The sequence below is a fragment of the Pituophis catenifer genome, unplaced genomic scaffold (genome assembly GCF_029215685.1).
Source record: "Pituophis catenifer annectens isolate HBS135680 unplaced genomic scaffold, rPitCat1.0.hap2 SCAF_3, whole genome shotgun sequence".
Taxonomy (NCBI): domain Eukaryota; kingdom Metazoa; phylum Chordata; class Lepidosauria; order Squamata; family Colubridae; genus Pituophis; species Pituophis catenifer.
The window spans coordinates 44,201,353-44,222,486 of record NW_027256883.1 but is presented as its reverse complement, the minus strand read 5'-3'; the positions used below and the strand labels follow the sequence as shown (position 1 = coordinate 44,222,486).

The 21,134-nt window shown below is 37.6% G+C and overlaps 1 protein-coding gene across 1 annotated transcript in view; it reads right to left on the bottom strand.

The window, feature by feature from the left end:
* Window positions 1–21,134, bottom strand: part of PRKDC (protein kinase, DNA-activated, catalytic subunit) — a 93,937-nt gene that overhangs the window by 53,757 nt on the left and 19,046 nt on the right. The window contains exons 15-36 of the mRNA XM_070940987.1: window positions 18,782–18,787; window positions 17,140–17,262; window positions 16,279–16,431; window positions 15,983–16,098; window positions 15,024–15,183; window positions 13,162–13,248; window positions 12,776–12,895; window positions 12,187–12,346; window positions 11,747–11,853; window positions 10,941–11,031; window positions 10,583–10,746; window positions 9,749–9,901; window positions 8,415–8,522; window positions 7,720–7,946; window positions 6,782–6,876; window positions 5,818–5,917; window positions 5,096–5,226; window positions 3,866–4,120; window positions 3,120–3,349; window positions 1,448–1,656; window positions 1,199–1,331; window positions 566–724 (exon numbers count right to left, since the gene is read on the bottom strand). Of these exons, the coding sequence (XP_070797088.1) occupies window positions 566–724; window positions 1,199–1,331; window positions 1,448–1,656; window positions 3,120–3,349; window positions 3,866–4,120; window positions 5,096–5,226; window positions 5,818–5,917; window positions 6,782–6,876; window positions 7,720–7,946; window positions 8,415–8,522; window positions 9,749–9,901; window positions 10,583–10,746; window positions 10,941–11,031; window positions 11,747–11,853; window positions 12,187–12,346; window positions 12,776–12,895; window positions 13,162–13,248; window positions 15,024–15,183; window positions 15,983–16,098; window positions 16,279–16,431; window positions 17,140–17,262; window positions 18,782–18,787 (3,087 nt within the window). The remainder of the gene's footprint in view (window positions 1–565; window positions 725–1,198; window positions 1,332–1,447; window positions 1,657–3,119; window positions 3,350–3,865; window positions 4,121–5,095; window positions 5,227–5,817; window positions 5,918–6,781; window positions 6,877–7,719; window positions 7,947–8,414; window positions 8,523–9,748; window positions 9,902–10,582; window positions 10,747–10,940; window positions 11,032–11,746; window positions 11,854–12,186; window positions 12,347–12,775; window positions 12,896–13,161; window positions 13,249–15,023; window positions 15,184–15,982; window positions 16,099–16,278; window positions 16,432–17,139; window positions 17,263–18,781; window positions 18,788–21,134) is intronic.

Sequence of the window (21,134 nt, the reverse complement as noted above, 5' to 3'; positions counted from 1 at the left end):
AGGGGAACAAGATACTGATGACAGCATAGTAGGTTGCAACTGTCCAGCAAAGCAAGTTGCTTTTGGCAGCAGTAGCTACTTTGGAAAATCTACCAGCAAACTAATTCTTCACGTTTTTGCTGCTTTTGAGATTCTGTTTTTCTTTCCTTAATGAACTAAGCTTGGAAATAGGAAGGTAAAGAAGAAAAGGTGTCTTCTGCAGTTCAGGTGCAGAACTGCAGTATGGAAATTCTAAGGGAGTTCTGTATGTAGTTCGGCCTCTCTATGTCGAACAAAAGAACTCACTCTATCCAGAAGTGTGTGTGTGTGTATCTATATATATCACTACTGATCACACTGTCCTATAGCTCTATGGGTAAAGGCAAACCCTAACCCTAACCCATGCCGATTTTTAATTAAAGTTATTTTATTTTGTCTTTATGTGATATAACATTAACTTGGGTGGTGGCTTATACAAGGGACAGAGATCAGCAACTGGAAAGTTTCTTAAATACATTTAAATTCCAAAGAAGAGACAGATACAGAGAAGACAGAAAAGAGACAGATGGCACCAACAAGGCCTTACCCGAACACCAAAAGCAAAAGCCAGATGCAGAAGTCCCTCAGCTAATTGTTTACTGCCGATGTCTAATGAAGGAAGGGACCTTCTTTCCTCTCCTGGTGCAATACCTTTGTACACTACTAACATGAACTTAGAACCAGTTTCAAAATGTAGATCGCCACCCTTTGGGGAGAGAAAAATGTTAAAATATTTTACTAAAAACATATTTATAATTAAGCAATTAAATAAATGTCTTCTAAATGTCTGCTGCTCCCCAAGTGAGGATGAGTGTGCTCGCCGGCCATTTCTGTGGCCTGGTTGCAAACCCCTCACAGTTCATTAGTGGGCCGTGGCCCACAGGTAGGAGACCCCTGGTCTAAAGTTCTTACAGTCTTTATCATTATTTTTTTTAAAAAAAACCCTAGAGATTCTTCTTAAACTAAATAACTGAGGAAAAACAATGGCTTTCCTCCAATGCATTAAATCCCCCAAACTATTAAAAGAATGAGAACTGCATCATTTAGATGCCCCTAAAAGAGCGATATATATACAATACTTGGTAAGTGATGAATGCCTAATGTTCAGCGACTAACAAACATGTTACATTAGCATGATAGACATATGAACTCCCATTTATATCAATACATATATTTTTACCTTAGATTGCAAGGTACAGTGCAATACACCAGCCTTGTGAAGCTGTCTGCAGGCAGAAAGAATGGATACATATCTAACGTGATCCAGCCGGGCTTCTGGATTGTACAAATCAACAGTGCAAAGTTCTTCAATGCTAACAAATAGAAATGAATAAATTACAATTGCATAACAGACTCACTAAATGTTACCCTAAAAATTATTTGCATTTTTAAACAGAGATATTAGAATACTGAATCAAAAATGTCTTACCTTTTCATGGTTATTATTTCTTTGATACTATTCTCTAAAGATTCATTATAGGGAGAGTTCATCAAAGCTTTTACTAGTCTCACGCAAATACTTGGGAGATTTTCCATAACTTGTACATCAGCTATATTAAAGCCTACACTTTTTGGGTCACAAATGGTTTTCACAAGAAGTTTTATTAGATTCTCATTAAGCAGCTCTTTCTCAAGCAGCTAGAAATGGTAAGATAAAAATGAGATAGACAAGTACTTTTAATTTGAAATGTTTATAATTTGCATTTAACATTTACCCTTAAATATACGACCTCTGTGTGCATCCCCCTGAAATAATAATTTTGTTCAATCTACATTTTATTTATATACAATTTTTTCAAAAGTTAAAGGATTTAATTAGATGGTATTATGTAAGCTATGTATGTTTATAGATGAACACCTGGATCAAATTTTCAAGAACACCTATGAGATTTATTGAAGGTAACCGAGAGGAAACAGTTCTGCTATACTCTGACAGTCACTTCAGCATGCATCTAGTGGGCATACTTTCAACAAATTGTTCATAATATCATCATCTTCATATAGGGAAAATATATTTCTCTGGGTTGTATTAAACAACATGGAGCTATTTAATCAGTATATTAATTCAGCTCATTTGGTACAGTGTCATAAAAACTGCAACAGGCATTTATCTGAATTTGTCAGAAGGCAGCACACAAAGGCAATGTTGGATATAAAGACATTTTTAAAATTACACAATTCTCTTTCATAATTTTAACTCCACCTAAACTATATCACAAATGTATCTTAAACCTATCTTATATGCCAACTGTGCCACTCTTAAATCAGGAAGTCTTACTCACTCATGCCTTGGCTACCTTTCATCTAAATTACTGCAATATGCTCTATATGAGGCTTTAAGGTATATGCAGTCTAAGATTCGGCACTACAGGTAGTTATGGGTACATCTCAATGTCATACAGGTAGTTATGGTACATCTTGACACCATGCAACATCACTACTGATTGCACTTGGACTTCAAAGTACAATTCAAGATGCTGGACCTTTTGGCACAGGATCTAGATCTGTGCAAGATTGTCTGTATCCAATTACTGCTACTGGTCTCATAAGATCTGATAGAGTTGATATGTTCCAATTCCATTACTTAAGTATCATCTAGTAGAACCCAGGAGACATGCCTTCTCTATCATCATGTCCACGCTGTGGAATAACAGTACCAGTAGATCTGCATGTCTTGGCCCTCCCTGCCTTTTTAAAGGCCTTTAAGCCATTTTTTCCTCCAGCATTGGGGCGCATGGTCTTGTGATCTAGATTCTTTATTACTGTTGAGTTGCCTTTGGAATACTGTCCTATATGTCTTATAATTTTTTATTCTGTTACTGCTTTGATTATACATCACCGCTAGTCATGTTGATCTTATATAGAATAGAGTAGAATAACAGAGTTGGAAGGGACCTTGGAGGTCTTCTAGTCCAACCCTCTGCTTAGGCAGGAAACCCTACACTACACATATAACTTGACTAAATAAAATAAATCACAATTTCTAAAAATAATTTGCCCCAAAGTCAGAAAATAGCGTGCCCGTGTATGCATTTCTTAAGTCCCTTTAAGTGCAAAAGTGCAAATAGCAAACTTGCTTGAAGCAGTGAAGCCAAACCTACCTTCCAGAAATGTTGCTGGTGAGTCTCCAAAATCATGCTGCCAAAAACCATAATCCGAACTATAATTGTACATTTGCTATAATTGTATTCTTCTCTTTCTTGTGGAGTCAACAACGTATCATCTTTGGATGCACTGCTAAAACATTGTTCTGCACCAGATATATTGTACAAGGCAATTTTACCAAGGAAGAACTCCAGTGATTTTAAAAACGAAGACCCTGTGTTTGTAGCTTTAAACAAATATTTAAAAAATGTTAAAAATACATCCATCACAATTTTTTATTCCAAAATTCACAAGAACTTCCAAAAATCATTTATACCAGCATACTATATATTATTTTTAAAAAGTAGGCCTTTGTGATGGCCAGCACCAAAGAATGATCTTATTAAGAAGAAAAAATACAATTGGAAAGTTCTTTGATAATAAGACTGAAGTACTTTTTGGCAAAGTAAAGCATAAAAAGGAGAGTGAGATCTTCTATAATGCAAATCTACCTCAGTGCAAGATTCCCCATTGGCACTTGCCAATCGGTCTGGTGGAACAGTGTTCCTAAATGAAGGGGTTAGGACTCTGGACTTTCTGTATATTGGTTAAAAGATTATAAAAATTCTATCAAAAATAATTTATTTGCAATTAAACATGAACTTCAACATGAACCATTTTCACATCTGTAGTTATATAATTTCTTCTAATGGATTTGGGATGATAATCACAGTACAAACTGATTAGGTCATCATCTACCTACCTAAGATCTCATTTGGTTTTATCATTCCCTGTTCAATAAAGGTATTGTAACAGTCTAAGGCAGCTAGAAGCATATCCATCCATTGTACAACAGCTCGCAAACTAAAGTTCCCTTGCAACTCATAGAGGGTTGGATGAGCTAAGATTCCAGAGACATTTTCACCCTCACATCCTCCTCCTTCAAATTTCTTTATCAGAAAATAGATTCCTTCTTTCCGGAGAACATCACCCAACCATGAAGATGGAGATGGGTTTCCTGTTAGAGAAGCAAACAGATCCTGGATAAATTTGTTGCAATTCAATTTCAAGTTTACATTTTTTTTAAAAAACACCCCCCAAAAATATTTTTATTATAAAAATGGAGGGAAACTATAAAAACTATTTCCAAAAATGGATCCATTTTTAAATAAAGCCTGGATTGATAGAGAAATTGATAAAGAATATTCTCTGCTACCCTTAGACAGTCTATAAAATGAATAGAGCTAATTATTCCAAGGATTTGATTTTGGGGGGGGGGATGATAATACAATTTTAAAATTATTATAAAAAATGGTAGTAACATTTTTATGCTACTTTGATTTGGCAAAAGCCAATTTATTAAACTATAGAACATGTCCTACCAATATATATAAAATGTAAGTAACCTAATGGTATGCAGAACGCAACATTACAACTGGTTCACATACTTTCAAAATGTATTTATGTGAGGCAGTGGTGAAATCTAAAATTTGTTACTACCAGTTCTGTGGGTGTGGCTTGGTGGGGGGCGGGGGAAATGTGACTGGGTGGGCGTGGCCAATTTTTTTTTTTACTTTTAAAACCATTTTTTACATGTAAAACCATGTAAAAAAATGCTTTCAAAAGGCTCTGACGATCCCAGCTGAGTTGCCTGCCGATCAGGCAACTCAGCTGGGATCGTCACAGCTTGGATCATCAGAGGCATTTAAAAGAAAAAAAGCCTCTGATGATTGCACGGCTCAGCTGGGCATGGGGGGGGCGGGGGCAGGGATTTTTGCTACCGGTTCTCCGAACTGCCCGCCGCCATCGCTACCTACTCGCCCAAGCCGGTCCGAACTGGGAGCATTTCACCCCTGATGTGAAGAAAGTAAAATAAATTGCTAGGCTTCCAAAAGGGACATTTTTCAAAAGGAATTTCCAATTTGCAACACAGTGCAAAAGTTAGTATATCATGATAGCAATAGACTATTTACACATGTTGTAATATACATACCTGGCAATAAGAGAACAAATTCAAATAACAGTTCCATGACTTTGTGCCGGCACTCAGTTTGGGGTTGTCCACACTGTCTTAAAAGCCACATGACAACATCCTCTAAACAAATAGATCTAGATGGAAATCCCCTACAGGAATGAATTAAAACGTAAGTCTGAAATTATCAAGCAGTTGTCTGCTCTGCTTTTGCATTTATATATAAATGTAAGATTTCAAATGCTCTACCAATAAGAGAATCAACAGATTCATATGCATTAGAAGTTTATACCGTAGTCAGATTTTTGCCATGCCTTGTATTTTACTCTCCAATACTAAATATTATACTTAATATTAAAATATTAATTTCTCCTCCTGACTGCAAAATAAATTAATAATTAGTAACTTTCTTTATTCCCCTATACCACATCAGTTCAAACAAGAGTTTCATCTTTTATATTTGTGACAGAATTGCACTATGCTGCATGTAACTTGGATGTATTTAAACTAGATACATTCAATCTGTATGCAAAAGTCTGGATACAGAGGTTTATCCAGGTCAATTAAACTGGATGCCTACCTTAGTTGCAAGTAAATTTAGGGAACAAATTCAGAGTTTATAGAATGCTGAAATATATTGTTAGATTATAATAGTGTTCCCTCAGAAGAAAAATCACTGAAACTAATAACTAAGTGCTATGTAATGATGTTCCCTCTGAATTGATAAAGTAATTAATACTAACCGCGGCAATCTCCGAGTGCTTTTTTTGTTCAAAGTAGATGCTTTATGCTTAATAATACGCTTGAGGTGATCAATAGCATCACAACATTGTTGAATTGTACCTATTTTCAAATCAACAAAAAGTAATATTGTCATTGCTTCCAAGTAAAATTTTGAACAGATATGACCCTTAGTTGGTTTTGCAATGATAAAATACACGTTACTTAAATTACTCTCTAGCTTTGCTGATACTGTATAAGGACTGTTAAAAAAATTTTATTCTCTGCTAAGTCGGGAACCTTTAAGGTTTTCTGAGAATAAGAAACAAAACTATAGATAATATCTCTTCCGTGTGCTCTGTCTGAGAAGGTAATCTGAAATCTGATAGTGAACACATTTCCGGTTGAAAATTGGATTCAGTCTATGTTTAATCCACAAAGTGGTAACATCTAGCCTAATTTTTAATAGTTCTCATTTTTCCCCATTTTGGAGAACAGAAAACCCTGAATATGCCTCACTTAGTTTGATTGTTTGTAATAAAAGTTTTACACAGTAAAAGTTTGAAAACCTGGCTATGTACTCAGATCTGGGTCTGAGTACATCAATGGCTGTGTTTCTTGGATTTACTGTTAGTTGATCAATCATGATTGATGATTTATTTATTTTGAGAATGTTTTGTTTTAATTGTTTTATATTTTTAGAATTGTAATAAATAAATTACTAAAATGTAATGCTTAAAAGAACATAATACTGAAATAATTAATATAAAATATGAACCATACATAAAAGTATTTCAAGTTTATTTTTTAAAAAAGCATTCTTTCCAAAATTGTCTGTCAACACATTTCTATAATATAATTTCACAGAAACATTCTAACTGCTCAACACAGAAACATTTCATTAGAAAACTATTAAAATATTTAGTTTTTAAAGAATTCTGAAACAACCAAATGTAAACCTAATCCAACAAAAGCTGTCAATATCACCTAAAGACTTCTCATCTCCATGTGTCAAGGCCAGACTTTCCAGATATACAACCAATGCTTCAAAAACAAACTGGTCCACCAGAGCATTCTCTTCTCTATGAAACGAAGGGGAAACAAATTAAGCTTATTAGGTGAGAACTATTTACAGCTAATGCAGTGTAAAAAATGGTAACTTTATTGTCTCAGATGGTTCAAAAATGTTTAGCACAGAGGCAAATAATAACAATTTGATCTCTTCCGGAATAAACATGAGTTATTAATTGGATTCTACTAAACATGAACAGACACCACAGCTATGATACCCAATGCCAATTATGCCAAACGATCCAGATTTTAATAACTATTAATACAGCAAAACTGTTCCAAAAATTAATAGATTGAAGTATTTTATTTCAAGAGCCTTGGTGGCACAGCAGACTAAAGTGCTGTTAAGTAGCACCAGCTGCCTGCAATTACTGCAAGTTCAAATCTCACCAGGCTCAAGGTTGACTCAGCCTTCCATCCTTCCAAGGTAGGTAAAATGAGGACCTGGATTGTGGGGGCAATAAGCTGACTTTGTATAAAAAAGAACACCACTTGGGGGGGCCAAAAGCCCTACTAAGCAGGTATATACAAAAAGTATGAAGGCTATTGCTTAACGCATTGTAAGCCACCCTGAGTCTCCGGAAAAGGGCGGCATATAAATCAAACCAATAAATAAATAAATAAATAAATAAATAAATAAATAAATAAATATTTATTTGATTTTGAATTCAAATCTATTGCACCCAATATCACAAAAGGTTGTGGCAATGTTTATCCTCATCAGATTTACAACTACTTAAATCCCACAAGTAACAACTTCTAATAGTATTTTAAAGTACATTTGATAGAAACTGCACAAATATTTGTACATCACTGTATTGTTTGATTCAGCAATTAATTTATTCACTGCTCACCTAAACTCTCGGTAAATGTTGTTGAAAGCAAGGGCAGCTCCTAGCCGTTTGAAAGCATTCGGATGGAGAGCAAGGCTGTACAGCCTCTTAAAAAGAGATTTGGTGTTCACTGGACTTTTCTCTTGCTGCTGTGGAGTTGTTTGCTTAATGGACCATTTCAAAAATTCATGGACACACTGACCACAAAAGTCTCTCAAAGTACTGTCTACAGGATCCACTATCCCATCCTGAAACAGAGAACAAGCTAGATTCACTATGTTTCAGAGTTATGCAACTTATGCAACACAAAATGAAACGGTAAGTAATTTATATATGGCATTTTTAGGCTATCCAAATAATTACAAATAGCAATGACAGCAAAAATTTAACCTATTTAACCTTTTCAAGTAAACTGCTCCAAGTCAAAATTTTGGTTTAATAATAGGGGATTTTGTTTTAAATAGAAAAATAGGATTCTCTAGTTGGTTAAAATCACTTAATTAAATTCTATTAAAAAATAAACATATAAACATAAAATAAACACAGCAGCATGAGGCCCATATTGCAATGGTCGAAAATAAGACAATAGTAGTTGGGCAAATTGTCAACCGCTATGTAAGAAATTGAAAATTAATTGAGAAAATCTTAAAACTTAGACTGGTAAGTTACAATTTGACAGAAATCTTTATAATTTATCTTACTCAACAATCACCTACCAAAATTGCTTCCAATAGCGTCACAGTGTCTTGGCTTTCAAACTTTTTATTGTTTGTGAACCAATGAATTAATTCCATTACTAAAGTGCCATAGAGTTGTCTTGTAACCTAAAAAAAAAAATGAAAGATTGGTTTATTCTGCATTTTAGATTTATAATTATACTGTAGAAAATTTCTCACAAAATGATCCCAATGTTTTTCAGACCTTTTAGAAACATAAACTCACTTGATTTCATACAGCTTGAACTCTTTATTATATTTTACTAAATATTAAGTGCTATGTAATGATTTGTATTAGTTCCCTTTAGAACTGACTATTGAAACATACATGTATGTATGCTTAAATTCAGAAAACTGACAAACTGATATGTCTGAAGTACAATTACTGATTGTAAATCTATACATACTGTGATAAGGGGAAATGTAATCTTGTATAGGCAATCCCAAAAGAAAACAACGGATGAATATATAAAAATGAGGTTTTATTAAACTGGAGATTCACTTGCTTATAGCTCTTAAGTAATCACAGATTTCAATCAAACAACCTTCTTTGCCTCTACGAACTTGTAGTAGGAATCCTTATAGTATGCAGAACATAAACGAACTCAAGGGAGCAAATAAAAGCATTCAAATGTTTGGAGAGAACAGGAAGGCATTCACAAATTAATTAAAAAAAATATGAACAATTAAAAAAAGACTAGGGAGAGATTATTTGCTTAACATGGTATTCTCAAATTTTTTCTAACGTATTTTTATTTCCTTCTTAGAATTTTTCTAAGAAGTGCAGGATCTGTTTTTTGGAGGAGAGGGGGAGTTAATCAACTGAGAGTTTAACAGAGATTAACAGTAACAGAATTGAAAGGAACCTTGGAGGTCATCTAGTCCAACCCGCTGCTCACGCAGGAGACCTGTGCTAGGGATTTGAACCGCCGAACTGCCAACCTTTCTGATTGACAGAAAGACAGACAGTGTCTTAGCCACTGAGCCACCTAGTCAGGCTTGATTTGATCCAACAGGAATTGACTGACCAAACTGGCTCTCATTTTTCTAATAGGTATTAAGTAGTCCATTATTAAATTAATTCAGAAACACTGAGTTAACCTATATATTGACTGGACTGATGACTGGTTTTTTAATTTTAAACTATTTTCTTCCTCTTTAGTTTCAATGGCTTCCATGATGTAACAGACAAAACAGTAAGTTTTCCTGTGGGAGAGGCAATAAGACCAAAGATGAAATCTAAAATCATTGGAAATCCTCTCATAAGTTTTTGGGGTTTTTTTTAACATCAAAAATCAATCTCACTCTGAAGCAGTAAAATGAAATTTACTTGCCTGGTCCACATCACAAGCAAGTCGAAGCAGTACAGGAAACATACGTTTATACAAATTAAACATTGGTGGGGAATTCTCGTGTCCTTCAGGTATTTGAGCAGCTTTTCCCAGCATGAACATAACGATGCTATGCAACAGCTCACAAGCTGCAACCTGAAAAATGTGAGTACTGATCAGCTACTAGATTGAATTGTTCCAAATTATTTTATCAGTATGAATTATTCAGCACATTCTATTTGATAAAAATACAATTTAATGTGAAAGAATGTTATGTTACAACTCTAAATCTTTAATATTCCTTTAAAACATACAAGCAATATATGGACAGGGATTAATATTTCCCCAAATAATTAACATCTTTATCCTGCAATTAGAAAGCTGGGGTGAGTAATGCTTACACTGTTGGACATGTACAGGGAGAATCAAGTTCTACTTTCTCTTTGCAATGGAATTCATTGGAGCATTCTGTCGACCCAACCTATCCCACAGAGCTGCTACTCTAAGCATAAAAGTAAGGCAGACTTCTATGTATATCACCTTGAAGTCTCTGAGAAAAGGCAGGATATAAATGCAATAGCAATAGCACCTAGGCTTATATACCGCTTCATAGTGCTGTACAGCACTTTCTAAGCGATTTACAGAGTCAGTATATTGCCCCCAATAATCAATAAGTAAATAATGTCACTGTATTCAAAGATCTTCAGAGTTTATACTTTTGGAATATTTATTTGTATCGTTCATATCTAGATTACTTTTAATGATGAACCATAGCCCCAATCCAGAAAAAAATAGTTCAATGGGAAAAGAATAGAACAAAAATATTCAGCCTAATACCTTAGTTTGTCTGTCGCTAGCACAAAGAGCCAATTCAGTGACCCGAGGCAAAAATAAATCCAAGTATATAACAGGCTTCATATCAGCAAATGGAACTGCAAAATTCAGACGCTTCTCTATATCCCAGGATACAAATTTCTTCATCTTTTCCTCTGCAGAAGCAGCTGTAACATTTAGAAAAGAATATCTGGCTAAAAATCTAAGTACTGTCTTATCCACAGAAGGGCTAATACTTGAGTATGTACAACATACGCTCTGGGCAGCTTTCAAACAGTTAAAAGCAATATAAAAGTGCAAAACCAGTGCAACAATTTAAAAACAAGAAAAAAATATAAAAGCATGTAAATAAAATTGCTACCTGTAATTAAATGCCGATTGATTTGTCCTCCCAAAGTTCCAAGAAGGCGTACAACTCTAGTTCTTACTGCTTCTAAAGATGGGTCTTCCTCCTAAACCATAACAACAGTGTAATGATAATGTGAACAGTTTAAAAGGTGTAAAATCAGGCAACAGAGACACAAATTGGGAACACCGGTCAGGACAATATTACAGTAATAGTCATAAATAACCAAAGCATATACCAATGCTGCAACAGTTTCCTGTGTCAGAAACCCCCAAATCCTACAAATATTCCTGGAACATTTTAAATTTATTTATCAAATTTATAAAGTTTTCAACAGAAATGGTTGTATAAAATTTACTTTGTGTAAAGTGTTTTTCAAAACAAAAATCAGAAAAGATACTCTGTTTTAATTTTATAAATCTTCAATATTTCATAACCAAACTTTGTCAGAAAGTTCTTTAATATTGTAAATTTTGAAGCCTTTAAGAACATGCTATCCTTTGATTTTGGTAGAATGGAATATTTATTGATTCTAGATATTGCAAGATCATACCAGCAGGTACAGTTTTATTTGTATGAGATTTTAGCCTGCCTGAGGATAAGATATTTTGTAATAAACCATACAGTGTTTTTATTACTACCAATGAAATCTATTGTGAGACACTGACTGTTTACTGACAAATTTTAAGCTTTAATATGTAAATTCTATTCAAGGCTTATTTACATAATAAACAAAATTAGCTTTTATTGAAATAATAAAACCACCTATCACTTTTCCAAATAAAAAGCTAGTATTTTAGAAAGGTAGGAAAATTCTTTACCAATTCAAGATTCTTTGATTTTTTGAGATGCTGAATAACTACTTTGTTCATTCCTTTCTGGATGGCTTTGGAAAGTTTCTTCACTTCCAAATTATTCTGAGATTCACCTATTTTAAAATACAAAACTGAAAATTTAATATGCAAGCAATAAAATAAATCTTAAAACAAGATCTGTAGTTATGATTTTTGAAAAAACTAAAGCCCCCCAAATGCAGCAGAAATGACTGACTACATACATCTTCCATCAATGCTATTATAAACTGCCACGAAGTAGTCCTATAAAAATCAGGAAGTTGAATTACAGCCCTTTATACCTCAGACATTACTCACTCTAAGACTATTCAGTAATACATGAATTATGAATTTAGTAATACATGAATATCTTCATATTCCTAGATCTACTGCTGTAAATAAATAGGATGTATATTTATTATTTTTACCTGCTGATGCAGAAGTTTTCAAATAACCATCAAGGCAAGGCACAATGTCTTTGTAGTAAGGCTGAATAGTGTATCTAGGAATGTGGGTTGACCAGTCCTCCAGTGCGTCCAGTGCCATATCAGCCATTGGAGTGTAGCTGAGACCCAGTTTAAAGGCATTCTGTAGTTTGTGCATAATGACAAGGAGATATATAAGAATTTTGGAGATATAAAACATCCACATTGTCCTGAAGTTATCTTTGACCATACAATGGACTATTTTCTTAACTATTGCTACAAATATTTAAAATGTTAAGATTGTTAACGAGACTTGCTCCTGGAATAAGGTACTGTTAAACCACAGAATTAAATAGAGGTGATAAAACTACATCATCACATGTAACAGACATACAAATTTATCATTCACATTTTGGACTTTCTCACTGGTTTGCTCACTGTTGTGATGGTAATATAAAGAGGACTGCAGTCCTGCCTGCGTATTATTGAAGTATCATGAAAAAATATTTTGTATAAGTGAAATGAAGAAAAGAATACCAACAAAATTACAAATATAATTTTTTTTCATTATTCGATCACCACATTAACCCACCTGTAAAGCAGGAATGTATGCTTTGATATCAAGCATAATGATGTTATATGGAAGAGAAAGCACAAAAGTCAGACAGGACGCCAATAATTCATCTTTGTACTGCTTCATTTTTGCAGTTACCTGAGGTAAGAAAAATTTTAATGGAAATAACATAGGGTGTTACCTGAACAAATGAATTAATAAATGTAAAAAATAATTCACCGTACCTCAAAAAAAGCAACAATATTCTTTTAAAATAAGCCCACAAGTGTCCTTTTAACTAAAATGAACAGGTCATGGATTTAAAGTAAGAAAAAATATAAATGAAAATATGATAAGTTAGAATTCTTTGCCTTTTTCATCCCTGCAAACACTACTAGCACAGTTCAAAGAATAATATAAATAACCTCTTTTCCAAATTTGGAAAATAATGCAAAACAGGAACTCTTCTCTGGATCTTCAGGACATTTTTTCGTACTCTCTGGACTGACACCCTAGCAAAAGACAAAATAGGATTAACTGTACAGATTTTATTAGTCTTGTGTTTTATGTTTTCAAAGAACCTTTTGGATAATGTAAAAATATTAGATAATTCCATGTACCAAGCAAAAGTGTCAAAAATTACTGCAATATCTTTGTATATCATTTCCTTTGAAGACTGTTTGGAAGTTGGAATTGGTTTAGAATACAATTAATTGTTTTTAAAATTTTGCTAATTTTTAAATGAATTGCACTGACCAATGATTTCTTTCTGCGCATAACTCAAATACTAATGCCCTAAGAAAACGTATAGCAAGTATATCAAAGGCCACATTTGCTCACATATACAGTGGTACCTTCAAGTCTCTGAAAAACATATAAGACTGATTAAGACTGAGCAGGGCTTCAATGAAAGGCAAGGTCTTCTTAATTTTGATGTCTTTTCTATAAAGGGAGCATTTGTCAATTTCAGCAGGCTTAAAATTTAAATTAATCTTTTTTTAAAATTTAAGCTATAAGTTTTTCAGGCTGAGAAACATGCTATAAGTAGTAAACCTGTACTACAAGGCATGCCACAATTGCTACCTCAAGACTTTCGCATCTCAATGAAAAATACTACTATATATTTAAGCCTGCCACTGAGTAAAAGAATTTTAATATGACACATTGACATGCACAGCTCCTTTTCTGCTGCTTTATGTATTTATTTATTTAACAGTGTTTATAGATAGTTCAAATCACAGCCAACTCTCAGCAGTGTACAATCATCTTTGTTACTTGGATGATGTTTAAATAAGATGCAATCAACAAATCAAGGCCAGAAAATGCTGGGAATAGTTGAAATCTATCTCCCAATTAAAACCATTTCCAATAGTCACTCAGCATTTAGCAACTACAATGCGGTAACATGATGGTAATAAACAGTAATTAAAAAAAAATTTCTGACCAATGCCTGTATTTACAACAAAAATTCAAGTGCCTGGCAACAAAAGTCTTTAGCATGAAACTGGTTAAGGTTTGGTCAGTTTAAAGCAGCCAGCTAATCAACTAATTATTAAGCTTATTAGCTTGAGGTTAGCACTTTTTAAGGAAGTGTTCCGCTATGGAGGAAAGCAGCTCAGGAAGAACCTTCTTGTTCACTTACAAACTTTTTACTTAACAACCAAGTCTTTGGAATGAAGTGTTGTTACAAGGAGGGGGTCTAATGCTATGTTTTAATTTTATTGCTTTGCAATATAATGAAATTCTTCAGAAAATGAAAATAACAGAATATGCTATTGAAAACTATTTATTTGTACCCCAGCTTTATTATTTTTATAAGTAACTTAAGGCAGTGAACATATCCAACACCTTCCTCCTCCTATTTTCCCCTGGAATATTATAAAAATCCAAATGATACTTTTCATTTGTATGCAAATATTTGTAAAAACCCAGTTGAGAGATTATGCATCTATCATGAGAATTGCTCCTAATCTCCATCAGCTTGAACCATGACCAACTCTGAAATGTTTATAATTCACTTCAAACTTGTGATTAATGTCAAATTCTGATTAGGAGAAAACCTACAATTATAATTAATGTGATAAAGAAATAATATGAACCATAGGGTCAGTGGCAGAAGAGAGAAAGAACTTGGGAGTAGAAAAATGGCTCAATACTACCTTTCTCTTATAAAAATGAAGTAATCACAATTATATCTAAAATATGAAGGTGTGAACAGATCAATACAACTTCAGTTGTTCCTTTGAAAAAACCCACCCAAATTATCATTCCTCAATGGCTTACTCACCTCAAAGTATTTAGTTTTCTTTGCAATTTTCATCGCGATGGAAAGTAGTTTATAAAATCCACTAATAAAAGGTAAATGTGTTGCTTGTATAATCAGTTCATAACCAAATGAATAAATCCATGGTTCAAAATATTTAATATGCTTGTCTGGAAGAATATCTCTGCAAAAGTTTGGAAATAAGAAGAAAAACAAGTAGACCAGAAAGTCAGATGAGCAATCTGACCAATGATCAATTAAAGCAATTCTCAATACGCCCCCACCTAGGATGTTCCAATCAAACAAAGAACTATTTATTTATTTATTTATTTTTATTTTATTCGGCTTATATGCCGCCCTATCTCACAATGGACTCAGGGCGGCTCACAACAATAAAACACAAGCCACAATAAAAATAAAGACTAAAATCTAAAAAATTTAAAATTAACCCATTAAAACCCTTAAAACCCCATCATCAGACCAGGCCAAGGGATTTGAAAAGCCAGGTTTTTAATTCCTGGCGGAAGGTGCGAAGATCGGGAGCTGGTTGGAGCTCCAAGGGGAGTTGATTCCAGAGGGTGGGCACCCCAACCAAGAAGGCTCTACTCCTGGGGGCCACCAGCCGCCACTGTCTAGCCGACGGCACCCTGAGTAAGCCCTCTCTATGGGCGCGAACTGGGCGATGGGATGTTGTTGCTGGCTGTAGGTGGTCCGCCAAATATCCTGGTCCTAAGCCATGTAGGGCTTTATAGGTCAACACCAGCACCTTGAATCTCACCCGGAGGGCAACCGGTAGCCAATGCAAATCACGCAGGAGGTGTGTAACATGGGAGTATCGGGATTTCAACTACTTTAAAATATCCTAAATAAGTAAATGGTACATTTGTGAAGCTTTGCCAGGATATTTTAGTAAGAATGATGAAAACACAGTATGTTAAATGATGCATCTCGCACATATGCTGCTTTTTTAGTCCTATTATTACCTGCAAAATTCCACTAAGTTAATGAAGGCAGAATAGTCGTTAGGCTTAGATGGCTGAAGATTTGCAGCTGGATCAGAGGTAGGAATTGTCAGATGGGCATCCCCTTCACTTCCATCCTGAGGAAAAAAGTTTCAGAAGCAGTTTTGGAACTGATTTTCAAGTTTGCCACTATAAAATTCTTGCAAACTGCTCAAATAAGAACAAAAACCCAATAAGGGACCTTGAAAACAATAATATGGGGAAAAAAGACTGAATAATTCTATATTAATATTTATTTTTAAAAAAGTAAATCCTACCTTCTCTTCCTTAATGTTCTGTTTCTGAACTGTAAGATCCAGTTTATCAATTATTTTTATGACAGATTTAATGAGTTCATCATATAACAGACGATTTAGAGACAGTAGTGGTGAATTTTCAGTTAAACAGACTTCATCTGTCAATAGGATATCCTTTAATAGAGAAGGAAGGAAAGAAAACTCTGCTATTGCACATTATATTGGTTTTTTGCCAATTAATCAAAAAAATACAGATATTTTAAAATTAAGTGATAGAAGATTTGGACCGGTTGGGGCGAACCGGTAGCAGAAATCGCGGGTGGGCCCACCCACCCGGGTGCTATGCTGTCCTATTTAGCCACATTTTTGAGACTGGGTACATGTGCGGAACGTGCGCACGTGAGCAAAGCACATGCGCGGAAGGCTGGGTGCATGTGTGGAAGGTATGTGGGCGAAGCAAGCATGGCAAACTGGTGGTAATATCTGAAACCTACCTTTGAGTGATATGTATATAGGAATCCCAAACATAGGAGCTCTACAACTCTTTTTTGGTTAAATGTATTTATGGCATTGTATTTCAATGGTTGTTTACCACATTAAAGATTAAACTGCACATACTGCATCTACAAAAGCTTTGGAGAGGTCATTTTGTTCATGCCCAGCTAGTTTGATCAACATCTATGAGACCTCAGAAATACTGAACTGGACATGAGGAAAAAGAACACTTTGAACAACTATAATCTCTTATAAGATGAAGGTGACAGAAAGAAAGAGTGCGCCAGGAGACAAAACTATTTATAGTTTTTTTCCAGCAGAAATTGTATCATGAATCGTAACAATATATTAATTATTATTCTTAACCTTGCTTAAGTTTTTCTTTACCTTCATTGTATCACAGCTAAGTAAGGTTCTAAAGAGATCTAGGTAATCCTTATATGTAGGCACTTTCCATTTCCCAGTCCTTACTTCTCCAGATGAATTTGATTCTTCTGATTTGGAAATATTCTTTCCAAAAAAATCCTGAAAGACATTGCAATGTTGAAGTAACTATAAGTAAAATGGGCATTGGTCTTACCTTAAATGCCAGATTTCTTGAGTGGGGTGACATTGTCCAGATGAGGGTTGTATCAGTCGGCTCTGATGCTGGCTGAGTCATAATTTTTGACCACTCCCCTTGCTCCGCCCCTTTCATGCTCAGTTTTGACGAAGGAAGGCCACCAGAAGTATCTCCAACAGGAACCACCGTTATCAGGAGGAAGTAAATCGGTCCAACGGGACAACTGGAAAAAAACTACTGAACAAGAACAATAAACTGTACAGGCACTGAGACAGAGGGAGGGGCTGGACAATGTCACCCCACTCAAGAAATCTGGCATTTAAGGTAAGACCAATGCCCAATTTCCTTGATGAGGGTGTGACATTGTCCAGATGAGGGACATACCAAAGATTTGGCTGTCTCAAGGGCGGGATGTCGAAGGGCCTGGAGAGACCCTCGCACGATGCACCTGCTGCAAAACCCTCCTGCCAAATGACGCTTCAGCAGAAGCAAAGGTATCTATCTTGTAATGACGAATAAATGGCGAGGGGGTAGACCAGGTGGCTGCCCTACATACCTCCTCAAGGGAGGCCTGAGTCGCCCAAGCTGCTGAGGTAGCAGCACTCCTAGTGGAGTGGGCAGTAATGCTATTGGGAACAGGAATCGCCTGGGCCTGATATGCCGAGGCGATGCAAGCCCTGATCCATCTACCAATTGTGGCAGAAGAGACTTTGAGCCCTAGGGAGCCTGGCAAAAAGGAAACAAACAAAGCCTCTGACTTCCTGAAGGGAGCAGTCCTTTTGATATAAATCTTTAGGGCCCTCCGTACATCTAAGGTATGCCACCTTCGTTCCAAGGCATGAGAGGGCCGGGGACAGAAATTGGGCAAAATAACCTCTTGGGCCCTGTGAAAGGGGGAATTAACCTTGGGAATAAAGGAAGGGTCCAATCTCAAAATAACTGTGTCCGGCCGGAAAACACAGAGATCCTCCCTAACTGAGAGGGCTGCCAGCTCCGAAATGCGACGGGCTGAAGTTATGGCTATAAGGAAAACCACCTTAAGGGTGAGAAAGCGAAGGTGAACCGTGCGGAGGGGTTCAAAGGGAGTCTCAGTTAAAGCGTTAAGGACCTTGGGCAAATCCCAAGTAGGGTATCTATGAATCGAGGAGGGCCGCAAGAGCCTGGCTCCTCGCAGGAACTTTTTTATCACAGGGTGCTGAGTGAGTGGTCGGCCGGATGGACTGGACAAGGCCGTAGACAGAGCCGCCACATGTCTCCGAAGGGTACTATGGGCCAGACCACGGTCAAACCCATCTCTGAGGAACTCCAAGATCTGGGCAGGTGAGGCTGAAACAGGATCTATCTGCCGGGAGTGGCACCACCTATAAAAGGCGAGCCAGGAGATATTGTAGAGTCTGACTGTGGATTTACGTCTGCAGGCTTGAACAATGTGAATCACCCTATCTGAATAATTGTCCTGCCTTAGACGGGCCCCTTCAAGCGCCATGCAGTCAGTTGGAGCCACTGAGGGTCCGGATGAAGAAGGTTCCCCTGACGCAGGACAATCTCGTCTGGTGGAATCCTCCAAGGGTGAAATGTGGAGAGACTGACCAGGTCTGCGAACCACGGACGGCGTGGCCAGTGGGGAGCCACGAGGATAATTTCTGCTCTGTCGGCGATGACCTTCCGAATCAGGGCCGGAATCAGAGGCAGCGGTGGAAAGGCATAGTGAAGACCCGGCGGCCAGGTGAGACGGAGAGCGTTGACCCCTTCCGCCCCTGGCGTCGGGAACCTCGAGAAGAAGCGAGGAAGCTGATTGTTCAGGTGTGTGGCGAAGAGATCTATGGCTGGGATGCCGAACCTGTTGCAAATCTGATGAAATATGTCGGGATGAATCTGCCACTCGCTGTTGTCCACCTCTGTCCTGCTCAGGAAATCCGCCTGTGTGTTTTCCGACCCCGCAATGTGGTCCGCTCTGATGGAGAGGAGGTGTTGTTCTGCCCACTTGCCCAGGCGAAATGATTCCTCCATGAGGCGCTTTGAGTGGGTGCCCCCTTGACGGTTGACATGTGCCTTCGCCGCCATATTGTCTGTCAACACCAGAACATGACGGTGTTGCACGAACCGGTGAAAGTGTGTGAGAGCGAGACGAATGGCCTTCAGCTCCAGCCAGTTGATAGGGTTGGCGAGGTCTGATGCAGACCAACGGCCCTGAGCCACGTGTGATGCAAGATGAGCCCCCCATCCGTGAAGGCTGGCGTCTGTAGTGAGTACAAGTCGGTCGTGATTCATGAAGAGACACCCCTTGTCGAGAGAAGGCGATGTCCACCAACCTAGCGATCGCCTGACTGAGAGTGGAACTTTGACTGTTGACATGGTGTGAGCTTGGCGTTTCTTTTGAAAAGGAAGCAGGAACCACTGCAAGTGGCGAGCGTGAAGGTGTGCCCATGGGACGATCTGGACGCAGGAGACCATCTTGCCTAAGAGCTTGGATAGAGTGGCCAATGGAACTGATGGAGTTCTGCGAATGAGAGCTACTAGGTCCCTGATGTCTGACCGTCGTTCCAAGGTTAGGTAGACGGTCCCCTGGGCTGCGTCTATGATGGCGCCAAGATGGGTGATCCTGGTGACTGGCACTAACTGACTTTTTTTGTAGTTGACCAAGAACCCATGGTCGTTCAGGGTTTGAATCGTGAGGTGTAGGTCGTGTAAGGCTTGCTCTTGAGAGTGAGCCTGAATCAGAATATCGTCCAGGTAAGCCTGGATCCTTACCGGTTGTTGTCTCAGGTGAGCCGCCACCACCGCCAGGACCTTTGTGAAGACCCTTGGTGCAGATGCCAGTCCGAAGGGAAGAGCCCGATATTGAAAATGCTTTCCTGCATAGCTGAATCGGAGATACTGTCGATGCTTTGGCAGGATGGGAATGTGAAGATAAGCCTCCATGAGGTCTATGGAAACTAGAAAATCGTTGGGACGAATCCCTTGAAGAATAGAGGTTAGTGAACACATTTTGAATCTGCGATACACTATGTATGAGTTGAGATTTTTTAAGTCCAGAATGGCTCTCCACCCCCCTGACCGCTTTGGAACTACGAACAGGATGGAATAATACCCCTGTTTCCATTGATCGTGGGGGACCTCCTCTATGGCGTGAATCTGTAGTAGGTGCTGAACTGCTTGGTTCATTAATTGACGTCTGGATTCGCTGGAGGCCTGGAGAGAAATTCCAGGGGGAGGCCGAATTTCACAACTGAAAGAACCCAAAGGTCTGAAGATGACCTTTCCCACCTGTCCGCAAAGAGGGACAGGCGACCCCCTACTGGAGGATTTGGTAGTGAGTCACTTACGACTGCGGGGCTGGCGGAAACCAGAACCCCGAAAGGACCGTTTGGGCTGGAATTGTCTGCTCCTGTCCCGAAAATATTGACGGTCCGAGGATCGATAGGATCCCTGAAGATATTCCTGCCTGGAGGGGCCTCCCTGGGGGTAGGAACGAAAGGAAGGCCTTCTGTAATATGGAGAGGGTCTTCCTTCAGCCCGTTTGTATGTTGAGGGCAAAATTTTTCGCTTGTCCCGTGTCTCTACAAGAAGAGGGTCAAGTGATTCCCCAAATAGTTTGTTTGCAGAATATGGAGCTGCAGCCAAGCGCCATTTGGCCTTAAGGTCAGCAGGCCATTGGCGAAGCCAGAGCATCCTGCGGGCTGAAACTGTAGAAGCTAAGGCTCTGGATGCAAATTTGGCTGAATTCAAGGTTGCATCAGCCGAAAATTGAGTGGCAGCAATGATTTTATTAATATCCTGATGAAGGCGAACCTCACTGGGGGGTACCCTTGCCTGTAAC